The sequence below is a fragment of the Schistocerca piceifrons genome, chromosome 8 (genome assembly GCF_021461385.2).
Source record: "Schistocerca piceifrons isolate TAMUIC-IGC-003096 chromosome 8, iqSchPice1.1, whole genome shotgun sequence".
NCBI lineage: Eukaryota > Metazoa > Arthropoda > Insecta > Orthoptera > Acrididae > Schistocerca > Schistocerca piceifrons.
In genome coordinates this window covers 343,398,360-343,423,232 of record NC_060145.1, presented here as the reverse complement: position 1 = coordinate 343,423,232, position 24,873 = coordinate 343,398,360, and the positions used below count along the sequence as shown (strand labels likewise).

The window sequence follows — 24,873 nt, the reverse complement described above, 5'->3', positions numbered from 1 at the left end:
ATTGTGAGAAACGGGTTGCTTGCGTAAAGGCAAATTGCTTGCGTAAAGGCAAACCGCTGGGCCGTCCCTGAGTGTCTGACACATCCGCCATAGTTTCACAAGGAGTCCGCACATATCTCGATATGCTTGACAACTTTATTTTCTCATAGTTGAAGACTGATTTTAACAACTTCATTTAGCAACAGGATGGGGCACCGCCACACTGGCATTTGGAAGTGCTGCAATTTTTAAATCAAAGGATTACTGAATGATGGATTGATCACACTGGACCAAATGATTTAGCGTTACATTACTGGCCTCCAAGGTCACCGGACCTGACTGTACGTGATCATTTCTTGTGGGGATTCATAAGAGACTGTTTATGTGCCTCCGTTACCAACAACAATGAATGAACTGAGACCTCGCATAACAGCAGCTGTGTAAGCTGTAACTCAAGACACGCTCGTTGCTGTGTGGGAACAACTTGAATACCGCATTGACAAGTGCCTTGCATCTCAAGGGGGGCATGCTGAACACCTATGAAAACGTATGGAAAAAAAAAAAAAAAAAACTTTGAGTATCCCATTCATCAAAAAACAAAATTCATCATATATGTTTATTAGTTTCAGAAATATAGATGTTCCAAAACGGATGAAGCTTTTTAATACATTGTGTATTTCATGTAAGGACCACAAAGATAAGAGGCGAGAAATTTGGGCTGATGCAGAGAATTTCAGACAGTATTTCGCTTCACTCTATTTGCAAGTGGAACAGGAATGGAAATGACTACTAGTGCTACATGGTACCCTCCGCCATGTATAGTAGTATGGTGGCTTGCGGAGTGTGTAACCATATTTAGATGTAGAAAGTGTTCAAGCAGAGGCCCTTCATATGGCTTCTTGGAGCTGGCCCTCAGTCAGGAGTGAAGATTGGAAGCTATATCAAATGCAAAAACAATTTTGACATACAGTACAGGGATGCCCATTGGTCAGACGGAGACACTAACCCACTGATGGCTATAAGGAAGATAGTAACACTCAGCAGGAAGCATTGGGAATGCTATTCTTTTGACCTTAAGGGTGTCGAGCAATGTACCAACTCTAACCCAAAATGATCAGAAGGATAAAAGTTGAATAAATAGACGTTTGCAGAGCACATTGATGAGGCTCACTGGTCGGTAGCTGTAGATGGACATTGTGTTTTTGCTTGCTTTATGGACTGGAATGATGACACATTTTGTTATTGTGGAGAGAGAACATCTGTGAGCCAAGTAAGGTTGAAGATCCTGAATAAATTGAGTCTGTGAACTGCATTCATGTGCTAATCATCTGATTATGAATAGAATCAGAGGCTGGTGGTGTATAGCGAGACGAGTTAAGAGCTTGTAGTAGTCGCAGTCAGTAAAATGTTCATTATATAACTCAGGGTTACAAGGGGTAATGAATAATGTGATGTCTTCAACTTGTCTTTATGCATTTGATAATTAGCCAACTAAGAAGTGGATGCCGATATTGTCACAAAGTGGGTTGCTAGGTGTTCACAATACATCAATAGAAATACACCATGAAGGAACAATTGTTGATCTTTGGCAGCCCAGTGGGCTATAGAGGTTGGCTCACACCTAGGATGAAGGTGAATGTGTTCCCAGGGAGAGACTCTGCACAGACACAATTAAAAGTGATGTTTATGGTCTGTGAAAGATGTTAGTTGAAACACTGCAGCGCCCTTCAGCCGTCCACATAGGAATCATGAGATTGGGGAAAGAGATCTTCATGTTTACTACTGAGAATGTGCCATGGGCGGAAACACAGTGTGTACGGGTGTCATCATTGAGATCAGAAAGAAGTGTTCTAGCTTCAGCCAACCCGGATTGAGTAGAGTTTCTCTCATTAGTGGAACATTTATGGGCAGTGTGGACTATATGAACTTTATAGCTACTCAATGACAACATGTGTATGTTTGGATTCTCGTACTCATGACAAGTTTCCGAGTTGAAGAGTGAACCTTTTCATGTAATACAAGCTATCATTTCAACCCAATTGTCTGCAACTTACATAATTTAAGGAAGGTTATTTTCATCAGCTCCCCTTTATAGTAGCCATGTAACAATCACCAAGGTGGTGTTCTATAGCATGTCTGTTTACTGTAGCAGTGGGTCATGTTTGTCCACCACAATAGTAAGTTATTGAATTTTGTCTTAATTCTGACATCAAAAATTTTGAGACACAGTCATTTCTATTGATAACAGTAAATAAAGTGGGACTAGATTTCCGTAAAACATAGTGTGTTAACCACTATGTCCTTTTGCTCTGTGAGGAAAATTAACTTCACTGCTTTTTTTAATATGCAAGGTTCATCTATTCCTTTCATAAATGTCGAAACACTTTCTTCACACCCTACCTACAACTAAATGACTAATAGCTCAACAATTCTTCAGTAAATGTTACATCCACCAACATATAATAGTGCTTACACTCCAATTGTATCATGTTGTTGTTGTTGTGGTCTTCAGTCCTGAGATTGGTTTGATGCAGCTCTCCATGCTACTCTATCCTGTGCAAGCTTCTTCATCTCCCAGTACCTACTGCAACCTACATCCTTCTGAATCTGCTTAGTGTATTCATCTCTTGGTCTCCCTCTTCGATTTTTACCCTCCACGCTGCCCTCCAATGCTAAACTTGTGATCCCTTGATGCCTCAAAACATGTCCTACCAACTGATCCCTTCTTCTAGTCAAGTTGTCCCACAAACTTCTCTTCTCCCCAATCCTATTCAGTACCTCCTCATTAGTTAAGAGATCTACCCACCTTATCTTCAGCATTCTTCTATAGCACCACATTTCGAAAGCTTCTATTTTCTTCTTGTCCAAACTAGTTATCGTCCATGTTTCACTTCCATACATGGCTACACTCCATACAAATACTTTCAGAAACGACTTCCTGACGCTTAAATCTATACTTGATGTTAACAAATTTCTCTTCTTGAGAAACGCTTTCCTTGCCATTGACAGTCTACATTTTATATCCTCTCTACTTCGACCATCATCGGTTATTTTACTCCCTAAATAGCAAAACTCCTTTACTACTTTAAGTGTCTCATTTCCTAACCTAATTCCCTCAGCATCACCCGACTTAATTTGACTACATTCCATTATCCTCGTTTTGCTTTTGTTGATGTTCATCTTATATCCTCCTTTCAAGACACTGTCCATTCCCTTCAACTGCTCTTCCAAGTCCCTTGCTGTCTCTGACAGAATTACAATGTCATCGGCGAACCTCAAAGTTTTTACTTCTTCTCCATGAACTTTAATACCTACTCCGAATTTTTCTTTTGCTTCCTTTACTGCTTGCTCAATATACAGATTGAATAACATCGGGGAGAGGCTACAACCCTGTCTCACTCCTTTCCCAACCACTGCTTCCCTTTCATGCCCCTCGACTCTTATAACTGCCATCTGGTTTCTGTACAAATTGTAAATAGCCTTTCGCTCCCTGTATTTTACCCCTGCCACCTTCAGAATTGTATCATATCCATCCTAAATGCTCCTTCCCCTATACTCTCAACATTTGTGGTACTCACACTTATTTGGATGCAGAGTTGCTTTACAAATACAAAGCAACCACCACCACTGTCTTTCAGATTACAATTATAATGCTAGTGTGGCTATAAGGATATTGTTTTCATTCCATCACTGCTATTTCTAGAACTGATTACTCATGGCTGTAGTGTAACAAAATTACTAGAGCCCTGACCTAATAATGCCATAAAAGACCGCAATCAAACAAGTTCTATATCTACATCTACATTTATAATCCGCAAGCCACCCAACGGTGTGTGGCGGGAAGAACGACTGTCTGAAAGCCTCCGTGCGCGCTCTAATCTCTCTAATTTTACATTCGTGATCTCCTCGGGAGGTATAAGTAGGGGGAAGCAATATATTCGATACCTCATCCAGAAACACACCCTCTCGAAACCTGGCGAGCAATCTACACAGCGATGCAGAGCGCCTCTCTTGCAGAGTCTGCCACTTGAGTTTATTAAACATCTCCGTAACGCTATCACGGTTACCAAATAACCCTGTGACGAAACGCGCCGCTCTTCTTTGGATCTACTCTATCTCCTCCGTCAACCCGATCTGGTACGGATCCCACACTGATGAGCAATACTCAAGTATAGGTCGAATGAGTGTTTTGTAAGCCACCTCCTTTGTTGATGGACTACATTTTCTAAGGACTCTCCCAATGAATCTCAATCTGGTACCCGCCTTACCAACAATTAATTTTATATGATCATTCCACTTCAAATCGTTCCGCACGCATACTCCCAGATATTTTACAGAAGTAACTGCTACCAGTGTTTGTTCCGCTATCATATAATCATACAATAACGGATCCTTCTTTCTATGCATTCGCAATACATTACATTTGTCTATGTTAAGGGTCAGTTGCCACTCCCTGCACCAAGTGCCTATCTGCTGCAGATCTTCCTGCATTTCGCTACAATTTTCTAATGCTGCAACTTCTCTGTATACTACAGCATCATCCGCGAAAAGCCGCATGGAACTTCCGACACTATCTACTAGGTCATTTATATATATTGTGAAAAGCAATGGTCCCATAACACTCCCTTGTGGCACGCCAGAGGTTACTTTAACGTCTGTAGATGTCTCTCCATTGATAACAACATGCTGTGTTCTGTTTGCTAAAAACTCTTCAATCCAGCCACACAGCTAGTCTGATATTCCGTAGGCTCTTACTTTGTTTATCAGGCGACAGTGCGGAACTGTATCGAACGCCTTCCGGAAGTCAAGAAAAATAGCATCTACCTGGGAGCCTGTATCTAATATTTTCTGGGTCTCATGAACAAATAAAGCGAGTTGGGTCTCACACGATCGCTGTTTCCGGAATCCATGTTGATTCCTACATAGTAGATTCTGGGTTTCCAAAAACGACATGATACTCAAGCAAAAAACATGTTCTAAAATTCTACAACAGATCGACGTCAGAGATATATATGTCTATAGTTTTGTGCATCTGCTCGACGACCCTTCTTGAAGACTGGGACTACCTGTGCTCTTTTCCAATCATTTGGAACCTTCCGTTCCTCTAGAGACTTGCGGTACACGGCTGTTAGTAGGGGGGCAAGTTCTTTCGCGTACTCTGTGTAGAATCGAATTGGTATCCCGTCAGGTCCAGTGGACTTTCCTCTGTTGAGTGATTCCAGTTGCTTTTCTATTCCTTGGACACTTATTTCGATGTCAGCCATTTTTTCATTTGTGCGAGGATTTAGAGAAGGAGCTGCAGTGCGGTCTTCCTCTGTGAAACAGCTTTGGAAAAAGGTGTTTAGTATTTTATTTCAGCTTTATGCGTGTCATCCTCTGTTTCAAAGCCATCATCATCCCAGAGTGTCTGGATATGCTGTTTCGAGCCACTTACTGATTTAACGTAGGACCAGAACTTCCTAGGATTTTCTGTCAAGTCAGTACATAGAATTTTACTTTCGAATTCACTGAACGCTTCACGCATAGCCCTCCTTACACTAACTTTGACATCGTTTAGCTTCTGTTTGTCTGAGAAGTTATGGATGCGTTTAAATTTGCAGTGAAACACTCTTTGCTTTCGCAGTAGTTTCCTAACTTTGTTGTTGTACCACGGTGGGTTTTTCCCGTCCCTCACAGTTTTACTCGGCACGTACCTGTCTAAAACGCATTTTACGATTGCCTTGAACTTTTTCCATAAACACTCAACATTGTCAGTGTCGGAACAGAAATTTTCGTTTTGATCTGTTAGGTAGTCTGAAATCTGCCTTCTATTACTCTTGCTAAACAGATAAACCTTCCTTCCTTTTTTTATATTCCTATTTACTTCCATATTCAGGGATGCTGCAATGGCCTTATGATCACTGATTCCCTGTTCTGCACATACAGAGTCGAAAAGTTCGGGTCTGTTTGTTATCAGTAGGTCCAAGATGTTATCTCCACGAGTCGGTTCTCTGTTTAATTGCTCGAGGTAATTTTCGGATAGTGCACTCAGTATAATGCCACTCGATGCTCTGTCCCTACCACCCGTCCTAAACATCTGAGTGTCCCAGTCTATATCTGGTAAATTGAAATCTCCACCTAAGACTATAACATGCTGAGAAAATTTATGTGAAATGTATTCCAAATTTTCTCTCAGTTTTTCTGCCACTAATGCTGCTGAGTCGGGAGGTCGGTAAAAGGAGCCAATTATTAACCTAGCTTGGTTGTTGAGTGTAACCTCCACCCATAATAATTCACAGGAACTATCCACTTCTACTTCACTACAGGATAAACTACTGCTAACAGCGACGAACACTCCACCACCGGTTGCATGCAATCTATTCTTTCTAAACACCATCTGTACCTTTGTAAAATTTCGGCAGAATTTATCTCTGGCTTCAGCCAGCTTTCTGTAACTATAACCATTTCAGCTTCGGTGCTTTCTATCAGCGCTTGAAGTTCTGGTACTTTACCAATGCAGCTTCGACAGTTTACAATTACAATACCGATTGCTGCTTGGTCCCCGCATGTCCTGACTTTGCCCCGCACCTGTTGAGGCTGTTGCCCTTTCTGTACTTGCCCAAGGCCATCTAACCTAAAAAACCGCCCAGCCCACACCACACAACCCCTGCTACCCGTGTAGCTGCTTGTTGCGTGTAGTGGACTCCTGACCTATCCAGCGGAACCCGAAACCCCACCACCCTATGGCGCAAGTCAAGGAATCTGCAGCCCACACGGTCGCAGAACCGTCTCAGCCTCTGATTCAGACCCTCCACTCGGCTCTGTACCAAAGGTCCACAGTCAGTCCTGTCGACGATGCTGCAGATGGTGAGCTCTGCTTTCATCCCACTAGCGAGACTGGCAGTCTTCACCAAATCAGATAGCCGCCGGAAGCCAGAGAGTATTTCCTCCGATCCATAGCGACACACATCATTGGTGCCGACATGAGCGACCACCTGCAGATGGGTGCACCCTGCACCCTTCATGGTATTCGGAAGGACCCTTTCCACATCTGGAATGACTCCCCCCCCCCCCCGTAACAATTGTAAGGCACTAAGGGAATCGGAGCAGATGAGAAACTGTTTGCTCTGAATATGATGCATCTGCTCCAGTGCCTTCAGGATTGCATGGAGCTCCACTGCAAAAATGGTATACCCGTCAGGAATGCGAATCCTAGTGACATGGTCAGGGAACACTACTTGTTTGGAGCCATCAGTGTAAACAACTGTGAAACCGTGATGCATATCTAAAACGTTAGAAAACAGAGACTGGAATGTAAAATCTGGTGTACTATCTTCCTTAAAATTAGTCAAATCTAAAATAAGTCGAAGTCTCGGGTGGAAGTCTGCTCCAACCCCAACATAAAACATTATGACCAACCACTTCCATCTCTAAAAGGCAATCCTGTGCGCAAGTCCCTTAGGGCCTCGTTGCTTGTTGCTGGTTATGGAAAAGCCATGCCAGTGGAAGCCGAGCAATGGTATGGTATGCAAGTGTGTATGGTGGGGACAGTGTTTTATATAGTTGGTGCGCCGTAAGTATCCGTCACCTGACATGAAATGGTGATGCACCAGCCTCTGCACAGAGGCTTGGTGTGAGACTTGTTCTGAATGCCCCAGTGGCCAACTGAATCCCTTCATGGTGCACCATTTCCAACATCTTTCAATAGGGCCTCGCTGACCCATACACCGTGCACCCATAATTGAGCCGATATCGCACAAATGGCCTGTAAAATAGGAGCAGACAAATCCTGTCAGCTAAGACACTTTAAAATACTGAGAGCCTTAAGCGACTGCTTCTTCAGGTACTTAAGATGTGGCAATTGTAGTTTTGGTGTTGGAAAAATGTTGTACAAAAATTTTGTAATAACTGTCTAAGTTAACAGGTGTGTTATTACATGCCCATTATCGCAAAATTCATTGTTATGTTGCCCATACTAGCTTGATGTGCTATCGTACTATCCATATTCAAAGCTTTGACATATTAATTTTCTGAATTATGAAACAATTTGTTCCATATTATTTTAGTTTAACAGATTAAGCACTTGGTATGGCAAGAAGTAGGCAGTAAACACTCAGAGAGAGCGCATGTGTGTATGTCGTACACTGTCTTCTAATGCATGTGAACTCAAATGTTGTTTTAATAATGTCCACCTCCCATAACCCACTTTCTACATTTGCCAATTCTGTGTCATCAGCGTAGTCTCTTGATCACCTACTAGTATTGTGTTAGTGTTATAGTCATCTTATTGAGTAGGAATTAGTTAGGAAGAATATCAGAGTCAAAGATTGAACACAATTAATGACTGAGGTCTGGGACAAAAATTAACTTGAGTTCAAAAGAAGCAATGGTGAGTATGTGTTCTGCACTGGCGAACTGAGAGGCAGGAAGTTTGACAGAGCTTGAAGAGAGTAGAAATGTATATCACAGGCAGGGAAATATGTCCCAAAAATCTAATACAAAATGAAACAATTCTGTAGCTGTTTGCAAAGGTAGAAGGATGCTCATCAGAGAGAGGCACAGTTCAAAGACACAAATTCGCAATTTTTGGAGATCAGGAAAGTATTTTTTCCCTGAAGATTTAAAAGATATATAAGAAGTATCTTATTATTAATTCTTTTTTTTTTTTGGTCATTCAATGGCCATGCAAGCTCTCTATTACATTTTTCTTTATTCAAAAATTCTCCAAGAGTGTTTTCTGTTGTTCTGAATGAAACAAAAAACAGAGCAACCTTTCATTTTCAAACACTGATTATCACAATGGTCACTCTATAAGATGATTATCATCGTAGCTTTTACTAATGACCATGAATGAAGTAACATTAATAACAATTATATTCACACCTCTTATTTGAAATGTTTCTGCCAATCTCTGTAGATTCTTATTGCGTGCATCTATTCGAGTATTATGATCTTCTTCCTCTTTCTGAAGTTTTCCAAGAGTCATCTGCTCTTGGCTTGTTTCTTCCAATACTCGCTCCTCATCCCTAGATATCTGCTGAAGTTCAATCTCCATCTGAAAGCAAATCAAAATACAACACTCAAAGAAGAAACATAAACACAGAGCAGGGGATGTGATAGGCTATGGATAAAATACATCTAATCTTTATAACAACAATATAATTCATATACTCCCATAAAGCATATCTTCTTTGCTAAATTTAAACTTTTATTAGGAACATAGATGACACAGAAAATCAGCATTAAACTGTTTTCATCACAGCATAAACTATGTATTTATTTATTCTTTCTTTCAAACAATGGAAAACCCAGGATGGAATGTAACAATACCAGAGAAGGAAAGTTGCTACTCACCATATAGCGGAGATGCTGAGTCACGATAGGCACAATAAAGAGATGAAGAGATTCACAAACTCATAGCTTTCGGCCATTAAGGCCTTTGTCAGCAGGACACACACACACACACACACACACACACACACACACACACACACACACACACACACACACAAACGCAACTTGCAGACACGTCTGCAGTCTTGGAGAGCTGAAACTACACTGCGAGCAGCAGCACCAGTGCATGATGGGAGTGGTGACTGGGTGGGGGTAAGAAGGAGGCTGGGGCAGGGAGAGGGAGGGATAGAATGGTGGGAGTGGCGGACAGTGAAGTGTTGCAGTTTAGACGGAGGGCAGGAGAGAAGGTGCGGAGGGGGGAGGGGGTAAGTAGCGGAAAGGAGAGAAATAAAAATAAAAATAAATTAAAAGACTGGGTGTGGCGGTGAAATGATGGCTGTGTAGTGCTGGAATGTGAACAGGGAGAGGGCTGGATGAGCGAGGACAGTGACTAACCAAGGTCGAGGCCAGGAGGGTTACGGGAACGTAGTTTGTATTGCAGGGAATGTTCCCACCTGCGCATTTCTGAAAAGCTGGTGTTGGTGGGAAGGATCCACATGGCACAGGCTGTGAAGCAGTCATTGAGATGAGGGGTATCATATTTGGCAGCGTGTTCAGCAACAGGGTGGTCCACTTGTTTTTTGGCCACAGTTTGTTGGTGGCCATTTATGCGGACCAACAGCTTGTTGGTTGTCATGCCTACATAGAATGCAGCACAGTGGTAGCAGCTTAGCTTGTAAATCACATGACTGGTTTCACAGGTAGCCCTGCCTTTGAAGGGATAGGTGATTTTAGTGGCCAGACTGGAGTAGGTGGTGGTAGGAGGATGTATGGGACAGGTCTTGCATCTAAGTCTATTACAGAGGTATGAGCTATGAGGTAAGGGATTGGGGGCAGGGGTTGTGTAAGGATGGGCGAGTATATTGTGTAGGTTCGGTGGACAGCAGAATACCACAGTAGGAGGGGTGTAGTTTCAGCTCTCTGAGACAGCAGACGTGTTGAAAGTTGTGTTTGCATGAGTGTGTGTATGTGTGTCTACTGCTGACAAAAGCCTTAATGGCCGAAAGCTATGAGTGTGTGAATCTTTTTATTGTGCCTATCGCGACTCAGCATCTCCACTATATGGTGAGTAGCAACTTTCCTTCTTTGGTATTATCTATTCTTTCTTTGTTTGCTAATAATGTATGTCAGTATATATTGAAATTGTTATTTTATGTATACGACCAGTTTAGTTTCAGCATTTCACTAATGCCATCTTCAGGTGCATATTAGGAGCCGTCAATACCTCGATTCCATGAATCGCGCGCGCGTGTGTGTGTGTGTGTGTGTGTGTGTGTGTGTGTGTGTGTGTGTGAGGGGGGGGGGGGGGGGGGGGGAAGTTGGAATGAATCCAGGTATTGATGGTTCCTGTTACACATGCATCAATGTATCTGGAAGGGAAGCTGCATATCTCTCTCTCTCTCTCTCTCTCTCTCTCAGACACACACACACACACACACACACACACACACACACACACACACAAATGCGCGCAGATATGCATATCTGATTATATACAGGGTGCATAAGGCCTGAAGATGGCATTAACGTGATGCCAAAACTTTTCCTTGGTAAATATCTGACTGGCAGCTGCCCCTACCCCCAATAGATCAAAAGGGACTGCCACCAATTGTTCAAGTGCGCGATAGCATGCACTGTGCTTTCCTCTATTGTAGGTTAACCATAAAGTTTTACTCATTTTTATATTGGTCAAGCTCTTATGAATGTTTTGGCGTCTGTGCACGCAAGGGTTTGTGAGCATGAAGCTTAGTACATATGTTAATAGACTATGATGTTCTGCAAGTTTTGAGGAAAATTGCTATGAAGGAGACAAGTTCATTCCTCGAAGTGATAATACGGTATCTCTCCTCCAAAAACAATTACAATTCTTCGAAGTGATAATATCTCTCCTCTGAAATCAATCACATTGTGCCTCACTGCAAACAGCATGAGAAAGTGAATGCATGCTAATCAAGGACTTGCTATGATTTGTTAACAGAATCTTCTTGGTAGAACAACATTATAATAAATGAAAAGCATCAGTTTGCTTTTGTTCTACAATATTATTTTTATTGTTAATCGGTTTTCGGTTTACAAGGCCATCTTCAGACATTTACTGGGTCAATTTTCGCTATTAACATTTTTTATTCTGCTGTGTATCTATGACATGTGATGTCAGAGAAAAACAGATTTTGCCAGTGTATTCAGCACCCCAAAATTTGGTAAATTCACCCATTTACAACAAGATGCAGAAAAAATTTTTAAATTTGTTAACTAGTGCAATTTGTAATCAGTCCGTATACATGGAGAGTAATAATATGTATTCTGGATGAGTTGATCAAATCTTGAGTATCATTTATATCTTTACTTATCAAATTCTGCTGCTATTAAAAACATACCACTTTTATTTTATTTATTTATTGCAACACTAGTCACGCTTCAGAACTGACCAAGTAAATTATCATATTTCAAATGAATAATTTGTAAAATAACATAAATAATGGAACTAGTGTAAGGGAGAGATTTCACAACTGGTGTTAAATCAATATTTGAGGTCCACGAGATTCAGACTTAGGTTTACTACTGATTCTCAAATTTGTCACTGGCATTTTGTTTGACACACAATGAGCAGAACTACTCATCTTTGGAGACGACAAGTATTGTACTCAACCCTAATAGATACCATACATAGCAATGGACAGAAAAACAACACAAAGCCATTATAACAATTACTAAGTGTTCCAAAAGAACACACTATATTTTCCGTACATTTCACAACTTTTTATTTTACAAGACCTAAGTATCAGGTAACAAATTGATTTCTACTGAACAATTTGTGCTTTGCACTAACATGCAGTTCTGATGACACTAAGTAAAGAAAGCTGTGCAACTATCACCTTGGTTACATAAGAAATGAAAGCATGTGGGTAAGAAACTTCAATTTATGGTTTTCTAATAAATGTAAAATATCTGGTGCAGAAACATCTGTCGCAATTGCTCAAGTTGTAAGATGTGCTGCCTTGATATCACAGCATTTGGCCATTTCAAGCTATCATGAGAAGAGTGTTAACCGCTAAGCATCTATCATTTGCTACTACTATGCAAACCTGTTTAGAGGAATGATAAATGGAAAGACTAGTGCTTGATTCAAAGCGAGGAATCTTAGTACAAGAAAATTTGTGCTTGGTATTAACTGAACTTAAAAGTAATCTGACTTAAATGTTGTTGATTGCTGCAAAAGTGATGAACCAGAATTTATGTTCATAAGACAGGATGTATTCTGTGCATTACAGATTACTCGGTAGCATTATTAAGATAGTTTGTAACAATAGCCTAGGGAGACTAGAATTTATGTCCATGAGAAAAATTGGGTAAAATACCTCGACTTCAAGAAGAATGCAATTAGCCCAATTCAAAAGAAGGCAGCAGGTGATTGTGAATACTGCTGTACCATCAGTTTGATAAGTCATGGTTGCAAAATATTAACAATAATTATTTACAGGAGAATGCAAAAAAAAAAAGGAGCTGGAAGAGCAGTTGAATGGAATGGATAGTGTCTTGAAAAGAGATTATAAGATAATCATCAATAAAAATAAAACAAGGGTAATGGAATGTACTCAAAACAGGCAATGCTGAAGGAATTAGAAGTAGTATATGAGTTTTGTTATCTGGGCAGTATAGTAACTGATAATGGCCGAAGTAATGGGGATTTAAATGCAAACTGGCAATAGCAAGCAAGGCATTTCTGAAAAAGAAGAAACTGTTAACATCTAATATAAATTACGAAGACTTTTCAGAAGGTTTTTGTCGGGAGTATAGCCATGTACAGAGATAAAACTTGGATGATAAGTTGTTCAGACAAGATGACAATAGGAAGTTCTGAAATTTGGTGCTATAGATGAATGCTGAAGATCAGATGGATAGATAAAATAACTAATGAGGAGATACTAAACCAAACTGATGAAAAAAGATATTTATGGCACACAAATTGATTAAAAGATGGGCTCAGCTGACACTGAAAATGAGAGACATCATGGAATAGCCTACTTGGCAGTGAAGGTAAATGTGGGGCGGGGGTAAAAATTGTAGAGGGAGACCCAGACATGGACATAATAAGCAGATTGAAAAGGATGTGGAGAACTGCACCAAACCAGTCTTCCAACTAAAGACCACAAGAACAAAAGAGAGAAGACTGTTCTGTCCATTACAGATTGCTCAGTAGGATAATTATGTAAACTTTTGTAATAATAGCCTCAAAAGAATATTACATTACAACTCCGCTTTTACGTTCAAAAAATTAAGGTTTTTCCCGCCACTTACAACATTTTTTTTTTATCCCTCCCATCAAATTTCCTATGTTCACAACGTTAACTTATACCTTTTTATGCATTAACATGTGTCTATAATTCTTTAAAGGATTTCATCCTGCTTTCAGCTTTTTTTTTTTATTTATTTATTTATTTTCCGCAAGAAAAGTTTATAATTTTTCCACAATTTACACTTCATGGAATAATGTTCATGGAGGAAAAAAAAAACCACCTTATTTGACGTAACATAGTGCGGATTCTGTTTTGTTTTAGGGCACAAAAACAACTAGGGTCATATGTGCCCATGCCAGAACCGTAGAACATGGGGGAGGAAGAAGAAGAAGAAGAAGAAGAAGAAGAAGAAGAAGAAGAAGAAGAAGGAGAAGAAGGAGTTAAAAATGACTACAAGTTAAGCCCAATCGGTGGAAGGAAAGACAGTTAAAAACAAGGAGAAAGGTCCATAAAATACGCCACAGAAACACTCAGGTCCTGAACAAAAGATTAAATGTCATTCACATACGATGAATAAAAAGTAAAACATGGTCAACAGTCCACGCTCCATACACTAAAACAGCCAATAACTCAGACAGCAAACATAAACGAGAATGTAAGTGGTTAAAAAAAGGGCATTCCATCAGGAAATGGTGAACCGTCCGAGGTTGAGGGCAATGAGCACAAAGTGATAAGGGAGCATCACTTAACAAATGCCAATGGCTGAAAAGCCAGTTCCCAATATGCAACCTAGCTAAAATATTCTCAGGGCTAGAAGGCCGAGAGGATGTCGTCCAAGCCGCTGGGAGAGGCTTAATTCCCTGGAGCTTGTTCCCATGAAGGGAGGACCAGTGGTGATGCCCAAGTGACACCACCTGCCGACAGACGGCAACACCGAGATCATCGAAGGGAATGGAAGAACTAGAGGACGGAGGTACAAGGACTGCAGCCTTGGCAGCAGCAGCAGCAGCAACAGCTTTGTTCCCTGTCAGACAATTGTGACCAGGAACCCACATAAACATCACAATGGCTCCCTCAACAGTGAACAAGTGCTTTCCTGGACCCATCGCCTAAGGGATGAATGGTGTACAGCACACGGAGGCTCTGAAGGGCATTGAGAGAATTGGAGCAGATGACGCAATTGAAAAGCCTGTGTCACCGGATGTACTGCATGGCCAGATACAGTGTGAAGAGCTCTGCTGCAAATACTGAGCAGTGTTCCAGAAGCAGATTCCGAGAATCCTCACTGTCAATGACGAAGGCATACCCGACACCACACTCAGTCCGAGAGCTGTCAACGTACACAAAGGTACCATCATAAAGTTTCGTGCAAAGGTCGTGAAACTTATGGCAATCGAGTGAGACCAGAGTAGTGTTCCCGGGAAGCAAACGGCAGCCAAGATGAACACGGCCTGCCGCATGAATCCAAGGTGGTGAAGGGTTCACTCGTCGGGAACGTGGCAGGTGGCATGAAGTTAAGCTGCTGGAGCAAGAGCTGATAGCGAACTCCAAGAGGTGACAGAGACGAAAGGCGCGCCCCATACTGGCGGCCAAGAAAGTCATTGCAGAAGGAAGCGTAGGATGGGTGACCAGGCATGGCAGACAGATGGCACACGTATCTACTGAGGAGAAAGTCACATGATAGCGATAGTTCAGCAGCTTCAGCATACAGACTCTCAACTGGGCTAGTGTAAAAGGGTTCAGTAGCCAAACAGATACCACAATGGTGGATTGTCTTGACATGGCATAAAAGGGACGGATGTGCAGATGATAAAGGAAACACCCACAGTCTAGTTTCAAATAGGGGAGGGTAGTCAGATCTGCTCCCCACCAGGAAGTACTACTTAGGACACTAAGGGACTGAGTACAGCGGGCTGCCAGGTTACACATGTGGGAGGACCAAGAAAGTTTCCTAGTGAGGATGAGCCCAGGCATTTTGTAGTTTCAACAAACGGAAGAGCAACAGGCCCAAGATGTAAAGACAGTGGAAGAAACCAATTGCGCCGTCAGAAATTCATACAAAGGGATTTATTAGTAGGAAAGTGAAAGCCATTGTCGATGCTCCACGAGTAAAGATGAACCAAACATCCCTGAAGAGGCCATTCAAGAAGACGAGTCCATGGAGAACTGCTATAGATTAAAAAATCGTCAATGAAAAGGGAGCCAGAGATACCCAGCGGGAGACAGCTATTATAGGGTTAATGGGAATAACAAAGAGGATGAGACTCTCAGGATGAAACCCTGAGGCACACCGTTTTCCTGGATAAAGGTGTCTGACAAGGCAGAATCCACACATACCTTGAAAACTCAAGTCTTTTAAAAATTCTTGAAAGAAATGGGGTACGAGGCCATGGAAGCCCCATGTGTAAAGAGTACAGAGGATACCTCCAACAGGTGTCATAGCCTTTCTCCAAATCGAGAAACATGGCCAGAGTATGGTATTACTGCAGAAACCCATTGATGACATGGGTCGACAAAGTGACAATATCATCAACTGCAAAATGGTACACTCAGCATCCACACTGTGCAGTGATTAGTAAACTGTGAGACTCGAGCCATCACACCAGCCACGCACGAGTCATACCTTGCAAACACAGTTGGTGGAGAAATGAGGTGACATCTAGAAGGAAAGTGTTTGTCCTTGCTGGGCTTAGGTATGGGTGTGACAGTGGCTTCGCACAAGTGTCTGAGAAACATGCCCTCTGCCCAGATGCGATTGTATGTATGAAGGAGAAAGTGCTTGCCACAAGAAAAAGGTTCCGCAACATCTGAATGTGAACACCACCCGGCCCCGGGGTGGACTATTGGGACGAAGTGAGAGCAGGATCTAGCTCCCTCATAATAAAAGCAGCATTGTAACACTCGTGATTATGAGAAGAGAAAGGTATTGTCCAAGCCTCCTCCACTTGTTTCCGATGGAGGAAGGCAAGGTGATAGTAGGTGAAGCTCAAAATCTCCACAAAATAGCAGCCCAAGGTGCTGGAGACAGCAGTAGGGTTCACTACGCAGGGTGTATATGCAGGGGGGGGGGGGGGGGGGAGGAGGGGAAAAGAGAGAGAGAGAGAGAGAGAGAGAGAGAGAGAGAGAGAGAGAGAGAGAGAATACACTTTTGCCGCGGTGAAAATACACTTTTTCCTTGTTAAGTGACAGAATACTTTCTCTCACCTACTGCGTATTTTCGTATTCTTCTTCTTCTTCGGTTATCAACCCACAGGTTGGTTGGCAGCAGCACGCCATTCCGTTCTTTTGTCAACTTTCTTCTTCATATCTGCATAGGTCTGGCACCCGATGTCATTTATTACTTGTTGAATGTAGCTTAATCTAGGTCGTCCTCGGCGAGTTCTTCCTTCAATGATTCCTTCTAATATTCTCTTAATGAAATTGTTATGCCGTAAAATGTGACCTATGAAGGTTATTCTTCTTTTCTGTATATTTCGCCAAAGAGATCTGTTTTCTTTCACTCTTCTGAGGACATCTTCGTTTGCAGCCTTGTCTCGCCAGCTGATTTTTTCCATTCTCCGGTAGCACCACATTTCGAATGCCTCTAATCTTCTCTTTTCTTCTTTTCCACTAGTCCAAGTTTCACATCCGTAAAGGGCTGTACTCCACACATAGGTTTTCATGACTCTCTTTCTTACGTCTAAACTAACATTTCTACTCGTCAGTAAGTTTCTTTTTCCATTGAATGCTATTTTGGCAAGTTGTATTCTGTTTTTAATGTCACTTTTGCTCCTTCCATCTGCTGTTATTTTGCTACCTAAGTAGTTAAATTCTGTAACCTGCCCTAGTTTCTCTCCCTTTATTGTTATTCGTATGGGTTCATTGTAGTTCAGGGCGCCACTCACCATCACTTTAGTCTTTTTCTTATTTATTTTCATTCCATACTGTTCTTTTAAGGTGTTTTCCATTTCATTGAGTGCGGCTTCTAAATCTTCTTTCCTTTCTGTAATTATGGCGATATCATCTGCATATCGCAACATATCTATTTTCATTCCGTTAAGTTTTATTCCTACTTCAATATTCTCTCTTATTTTGTCTATTGCTTCTTGGATATATGCGTTGAAAATTACTGGAGATAGTGGGCATCCCTGTCTCACTCCTTTCCTTATTCTTGCTGTTTCTTCTTTGTTTTCCTTCTTAACTAAGGCTGTTTCATTTTGGTATATTTTAAAGATTATCCTTCTATCATTATATTTCAGACCAGCCTTCTTCAGAATTCTAAACATTTCTGGCCATACAACATTGTCAAATGCCTTTTCGAGGTCTACGAAGGCTATAAATACTTGTTTGTTTTTGGAAATTTGTTTCTCAATTATTAGTCTTAAAGATAAGATTGCTTCCCTCGTCCCTACACCGCTTCTAAAACCGAATTGGTCTTCACTTAGAGTGCTATTCAATTGGTTTTCAACTCTTTTCAAAATTATTCTTATTAGAATTTTTGATGCGTGTGAAAGAAGACTGAGTGTTCGATGGTTTTCACAGTCCATAGTAGATGCTTTCTTAGGTATGGGGAATATGATGCATTTCTGATAGTCTTCAGGAACTTCACCTGTTTTGTATATTTTCTGTATGAGTTGCAGTAATGTAGCTTTCATTTTGTCTCCTGATTTCTTAATTAGTTCAGAAGGTATATCATCAACACCTGCCGCTTTCTTATCTGGTAGTTCTTTTAGTGCTTTTTCAAATTCATCTTTCAGAATTGTGTCCCCTAGTTCTTCTTTCTCTACTTCTTCGCTTAATTCTATCATATTATCTGTTAGAGGGTCTCCTTGATATAGCTCTTCAATGTATTCTTGCCATCTCTTCAGCGTGTCATATCCAAATAGTACCTTGCCCTCTTTGTTCTTTATAGTTCCTGAAGATTTTACTTTCCGTTTAGCAAAGTTTTGTTTTATTGTTCTGTAGGCCAAGTCAGTTTTTCCTTTAACCATGTTTTCCTCCACCTCTTTACAAATGCTGTTGAGGTAATTTTCTTTTGCTTTCCTAGATTCTCTGTTTATTTGGTTTCTAAGCTTTCTATATTTGTTTTCGCTTTGCTCGTCAGAGGCATTTTTGTATAGTCTTCTTTCTTCCATTAGACAAATTATTTCAGGTGTTATCCACTCTTTCCTGTTTACAGGTTTGGCTTTCCCAATAAATTCTTCTGCTGCTTTATGTATGCCTTCTTTGATTTGTTTCCACTCCTCGTTAGTACTCCCGGGAATAATGTTTGATGCCATCTCATCAGTTTTCCGTGCATAAGGGATCACTAGTTCTTCAGACTTTAGGTTATCTCTGTTCCATACTTTGTTCGTTTTTCTCTCTAATCGCTTGAGTTTGAGTAAGCATTTCATCATTACAAGGTTGTGATCACTATTAATATCCGCAGACGGGTAGCTTCTGCAATCCTTGATTTGGTTTTTAAAACGCGATTTTACTAATATATAGTCGATTTGGTGTCTTCTAGTATCTCCTGGGGCTTTCCACGTGTACCTTCTTCTTTTATGGTGGTTGAAAAGGGAGTTCGCTATGACCAACTTGTTTTTGGCACAAAATTCAATTAGCCGGCTTCCTCTTTCGTTTCTATCTCCTAGACCATATTTCCCTACAATTCCGTCAACTTTCTCTTCTCCAACACTAGCATTCCAATCTCCCATTATAATTAAGTTCTCTTCACCTTTAACATAATTTATAACTTTGTTGATGTCTTCATACACTGTTTCTATTACATCGTCTTCTTCTGCCGATGTCGGCATATAGACTTGTACTATTACCGTGTTCTTTGGTTTGGTTCCAATTTTGACTAGTATTATCCTAGAGTTAAATTGCACATATCCTGTGACTAGATTCCCGAGTTTTCCTTTTAGAATTATTCCAACTCCACCGATTCCAGTTGTTCCTTGGTTAGTACCTGTATGATTGATACGATAATTTCCTGATCTGAAGTCTCCTGGTTCAGGCCATCGCATCTCAGATATTCCTATTATGTCTGTTCCCATTCTGTCCATCTCTAGTTTGAGGTTCTCTAATTTCCCGCATTGGAGGAGTGTTCTTACATTCCATGTTGCTATTTTTAGTGTATTCTTCAACTTTGCCTGACCTTCCATTGTCCCCACCCGGAGATCCGATTGGGGGACTATTACTCCGGATTTATGTTTAACAGAAGATTCTGGCATGGTGCGCTACTGATTCTTGGGATATCTTGAGTGATCTTTAATGGAGTGGTTTCCCGTTGCCTTCTCCATCCTATGCCGTTGACTGTGAAGTTCTTCCGCCTTTAGGAGCAATTTCTCACTCCAAGGACAAGAGAGTGCCCTGCCTCTATCCGCTCATCCGCTCTCTTTGAGACCGTTGGCACTTGATAGGGGGCGTTTCCTTATCCCGGGAAACACTCGGTCGTCAGAGCCTCGTTAGCAATAACAGGGTGTACCGTGCAGCAATCCTTAGCTGCAACTCGGGTAGGTGAGGTTGACATTTGTACAGGAGAGGCTGTTAGAGTCGCTTCACTGTACCTTACACCTTCGTATTATGAAAGTGTAAATTCGAATTCCACCAAACACAGCATGTTAGTTTCTGAAACATTGAAATCAAGATTGTGATGTGCTTTTGTAATGTAACCATAGCTCATGTCATGTGATCTCACCAGCCAATGACAGCAGATACTCAGAGCTTAGGACATGTGATGTTGCTATTGACAAACAACATCACTGTTAAGTAGCGTGAACGCACAAATAGGAAAAGTTAATGGTTTAAATTAATATACATAGAGTACATATAGTATACATATAATTTTGGTCATTTTTTGCGTGTTACCCTTTAAGATACATCACACAAATGTGCCAGTAAAATTTTAAATAATGAATAAATGTCTCGGTGTTTTGGGCTTGAAGTTCTTCTAACTGGCTGGTCCTCAAAGTGTTAAGTTTGAAATGAGAGTCAAATTTAATAAATTCATACAACATTCTCACACGTAACATAATTCATGCCGCCTAAAAGGAAATTTACTTTGACACTAATGCTTCTCAAACCAACATTTGTAATATTTTCCCATGACCTGTTAGAAACAGGTTCGTTTCAACAGCTGCCAGAAAGTGTCACAAAACAGAAGTTACTGCATGTGTGCACCTACAATGACATAGGAAGCTCGTATCTTCAAACGTATAAAGCATTAACTTACATTACATCATAAAAGAAACAGAACATCATAGGCTACTCGAAGAGCATCAGAATTTGGTAAACCATACTAAAATGCATAATTCGGCTTAAAGTGCGCATTCATATATCCAGATTCACAATGAAGTAGATCCCAACCTGATATTAAGCTTTTCAGTGTGGTTTTTGGAACGTAAATTTTCTTGGCGTACCAGTATTGTATTATCTCATGTTAGGTTCGTTATGGCATACCGCCATATGTGTCAGAAGACGAAGACATGCACTTGAAATTCAGCAAACAGTTGAAACTACCTAACAGTTTGAATTGCAATACTTAATTTCAAATAAACTGACTGCCTCTGTGGAAAAGATAAATAAAAGTGAAAGTGCTTTAGCAAACTGACAAAAATAACTTCACTGTTTTGCAAGGTCGATTGCCGAAAACACGGAAATAAAATAATCAGAAAACGCATTAATAACATCTTTTAGCCTTCTGTAATGATGCGAATGTATTTTAATTCACTTGATACCTCCCGGCCACAGAAATCCGTTTAGTTTTTCTATGATATGAGAGCTTGAAATGAAGAGGAAAAAGCAAAATCACTAATAGCCACACCTCAAGTAGTCAGAAGGGGGAGAAGGTACTGCTCATATGCAACTCAACTACGAATGCGCTTGAACCCGCTGAAAAGTGCTCAAATGAACCTATTGCAAGAAACTGTGACATCACGCTCATCACAAGCAGTTTGTTGTTATGAAGTATTACACAGTCTTCGTCCCATAGCGTTGGACACATTTTGCTATTGACAGACATTAGAGTATCATCAGTTCCTACCAGCCAAAATTACGAAAATTTAACTGAAAACTAAAACACAAAATAATTCCCTGAATTCTAAAAAATTTCTGGCTTTTTCCCAGTTTTCTCCCGGATGAAAAAATGTCCGGTTTTTTTCTGGATTTCCCAGTTGTCCCAGAGTGTATACACCCTGACTATGACATTATCTACTACTGTCAGGCGAGAAATTGGGTATAGATCTTGGCCCCAGAGGTTGGCCCACCCGACTGAAGGAGGAGTGGAACTGTTAAAGAACTAGTAAAGGAAACCCAGCTAGCTTTACTGCTATCCCGAAGAATGCGACGGCACTGTGCACGCAACTGTTTGTAAAGAATGCACTTTGCTGTCATAGGATGATGGTTGCAAATTGCATTGCTGCATACCACAGTCCACCAAAGGACCGGAACATGAATTGGTAAAGCGAAAGTGCAAGGAATGGAACATTCTGAGGCAGTAAGGATAACATTTGTAAGATGTTCTACCTAGTCATCACAACTGGAGAAATCATGTTGGTCGAAGGTTGCCAAGGAGGAGTAAAGCCTCCAGTCGGCCTTACTAAGCTGCCATGTGGGTGTGCACATTGGTGGGGTAGAAGTCAGCAGTTGGATAGCACATGGGAAAAGGTCGCTTGAGTACGAGTCAGAGAGAATGGACCACTCAAGACGATGGGCAAGCGGGACAGTGCAGGAGGAGAGGCCCAAATGGGAATAAGTGTGTGTGGAGTCTGAAAGGAGCATGGGTGCTCCTGCGTTAAGACAGATGAGGTTAAGTTGATTGAGAAGGTCAGCCAAGGGGGCATATCTGTGAAAATTTCTGGGAGAACAAAAAAGGGGACAGTGCATGTTAAAGTCACTGAGCAACAGAAAGGGGTGAAGGAGCTGCCCAATAAACTGAAAGAGCTCTCCCCTGGTGATATTGAATGAAGGAGGGATGTAAATGGTACAAAGTGAAAAGGTCAAGTGAGGAAGGAAAATGTGGACTGCAACAGCTTGCAGCCAGGTAGTCAGGGAGATGGATTCACTATGAACATCATTCCCAATGAGCAGCATGTGACAACTTCATAACCTGCTTTCATCACTGATGGAAGCACCACTCTATCAAAAGTGAGAAAAAGAATTTGTGTGGTCAGTAAGGACGCACCTATCTCTTTCATCACCTGATTGACTGCAATGACATCCTTATCAGAGAGGTAAGTTTGGCTTTCTGCCTTGGTCAGACCACTTAGCAGCCTAGTGTAAATAACAGCACAGGAAGAATTCAGCATTCGATGAGCCTCAAACAGCACAGCCGTGGAGGAGCAAAGCTGCAAGCAGCTGTGCTTGTGAATCAGAAGTAGTCTCCAAAAGCAAAGTCCCATAGTGTAAATGACAGCAGGATTTCAAAGGGCCAGTTATTGCATCAACACCTTTCTGAATAATAAATAGGTTTACCATAGCAAAGGACTGACTGTCTTCAGTAGTGAAACCACGAGGAACTGTGGCGCAACTCTGAGTGTCTTCAAATCGTTAGCCTCATTCCGTTTACATTTAATAGACACTGACTGTGAATATGATGATTGGCTCACTGCGAGAAAATCCCAATGCCGCGCTCCTTCCAAATCGGAGTACCCCTCCTAAGGGGCGCACCCACCTTAGGTGATTGTTGACACCTCAGATCACACCTCATAAACACCTGACAGAGGGACCAACCAACAATTTGGGAATGTAGCAGTTCAGGCCCTCCCTGGGCCTGGCCTGTAACATGTGAACCGTGCCTGACAACCTGGGACTGGGAATTACGTGTTACCCAGTCATCTATGACATGTAAGATACAAGGGCTGGCCTTCAGGAAAGCACTGGGAAGAAGAAGGAACAGAGGAACCTCGAACGCTGAAGCAGAAGGAGGATAGGAGAAGGGAAACAAAGAAAGAAAAAAGGAGCGGCTGTTCTGACAGCAGCTACTGAAAATATGGAACACCTTTCCGAAAACATCTCAGACATGTTCCCAATGGAAGGGAAATGAATAGCAAGGGCAGACATGCAGCAGGGAAGGGAAAAGGTGCTGCAAAAGCTGGAGCCCCATGGTAGCCAAGCACAAACCCACCAAAGAGTGGCAAGCCCCCTGGGGGTGCATGATGCTGGCAGGGCATTGGCCTTAAAGTAGTGATTACAAACATTATGTGGTTAAGTTTCTTGACATCAGGATGCTCTACTTAGCAGATCTGAATTGGTAATGTCAGAACTATTTGTGCTTCGTCTCCTGCTGCTGCCAAGCTCTACTTGGCGTTGCTCAAATGTTTCTGGTTTTAAAATGAAACACTGCACCACTTATGTTATTTTTTTGTGCCCAGCACAATGCATTTCAATAATTAGTCTCATTCTCAAGTGCAAATATTTATGCAAGCATTTTCTGTGATGTTTCACAAATGAACAGTGTGAGTAGTGGTTTGTCTACATGCGGTTTTCTGCATAATGGAGAAGACACAGTACATTATACCCTCAAAAAGATGATTATAGTGCAAGAGAGGCACAATAACACACACAGAAGCATTATACAAAAATTCTTATGCAATATTTGCACTTTTACAATGAGAATAAATTTTCTGAACACATCGTGCAACACACAAAATTATATACAATTGGTGCAGTGTTTCATTACAGAAACAACTAATGACACAGTTGCAGGCATTGCCAAAACTATCAATTACGATGAATAAAATTAAACCAAATGCTTCTACTTCCCAGACAGTTACCAGCTTTAGTTACATCAGTGGCAAACATAGTACAAAATTCATATAACCTTTACTAATAATAAACAAATCTTTGGCAAGTATTTTGATGCCTATCAAGTACACACATCATGCGTAAGCTATAAAACCCAAGGAGGGGATCCTATGTGAAACTCTTACCACCTAAAAATTAATTTCCCGCAATTTTTTGAAGTCCCTTGAAAAGTGTATAAGCAGGGTTTTGTTGCAATTAATTTAAAACAGAATTTCTATATCAGTTTTTCAGGAAATTCTCAATTTTGCTGAGACATCCAAATGGCCCGCTGAGTAAATAATTGTTATGCTGAAGACAAAGTAGTAAGAATAAGGGGCAGAACAAAAATGAGCCTCTTAAGAAAAGCACGTATGTGATAGCTCTATGTTATCTTACACAGGTGCTGGTTGTGAGCACGCAGAGAAATTCAGATGCTGGATCTGATGCAGACAAAAATAATCTGAAGCTTTGTATCTTA

At 41.1% G+C, this 24,873-nt stretch overlaps 1 protein-coding gene across 1 annotated transcript in view; it reads right to left on the bottom strand.

Annotated features, from left to right (window-relative positions):
- The window catches only part of LOC124712340 (DNA repair protein RAD50-like), a 191,942-nt gene that overhangs the window by 142,419 nt on the left and 24,650 nt on the right, over positions 1–24,873 (bottom strand). Inside the window, exon 6 of the mRNA XM_047242635.1 lies at positions 8,842–9,013. Coding sequence (XP_047098591.1) covers positions 8,842–9,013 — 172 coding nt within the window. The remainder of the gene's footprint in view (positions 1–8,841; positions 9,014–24,873) is intronic.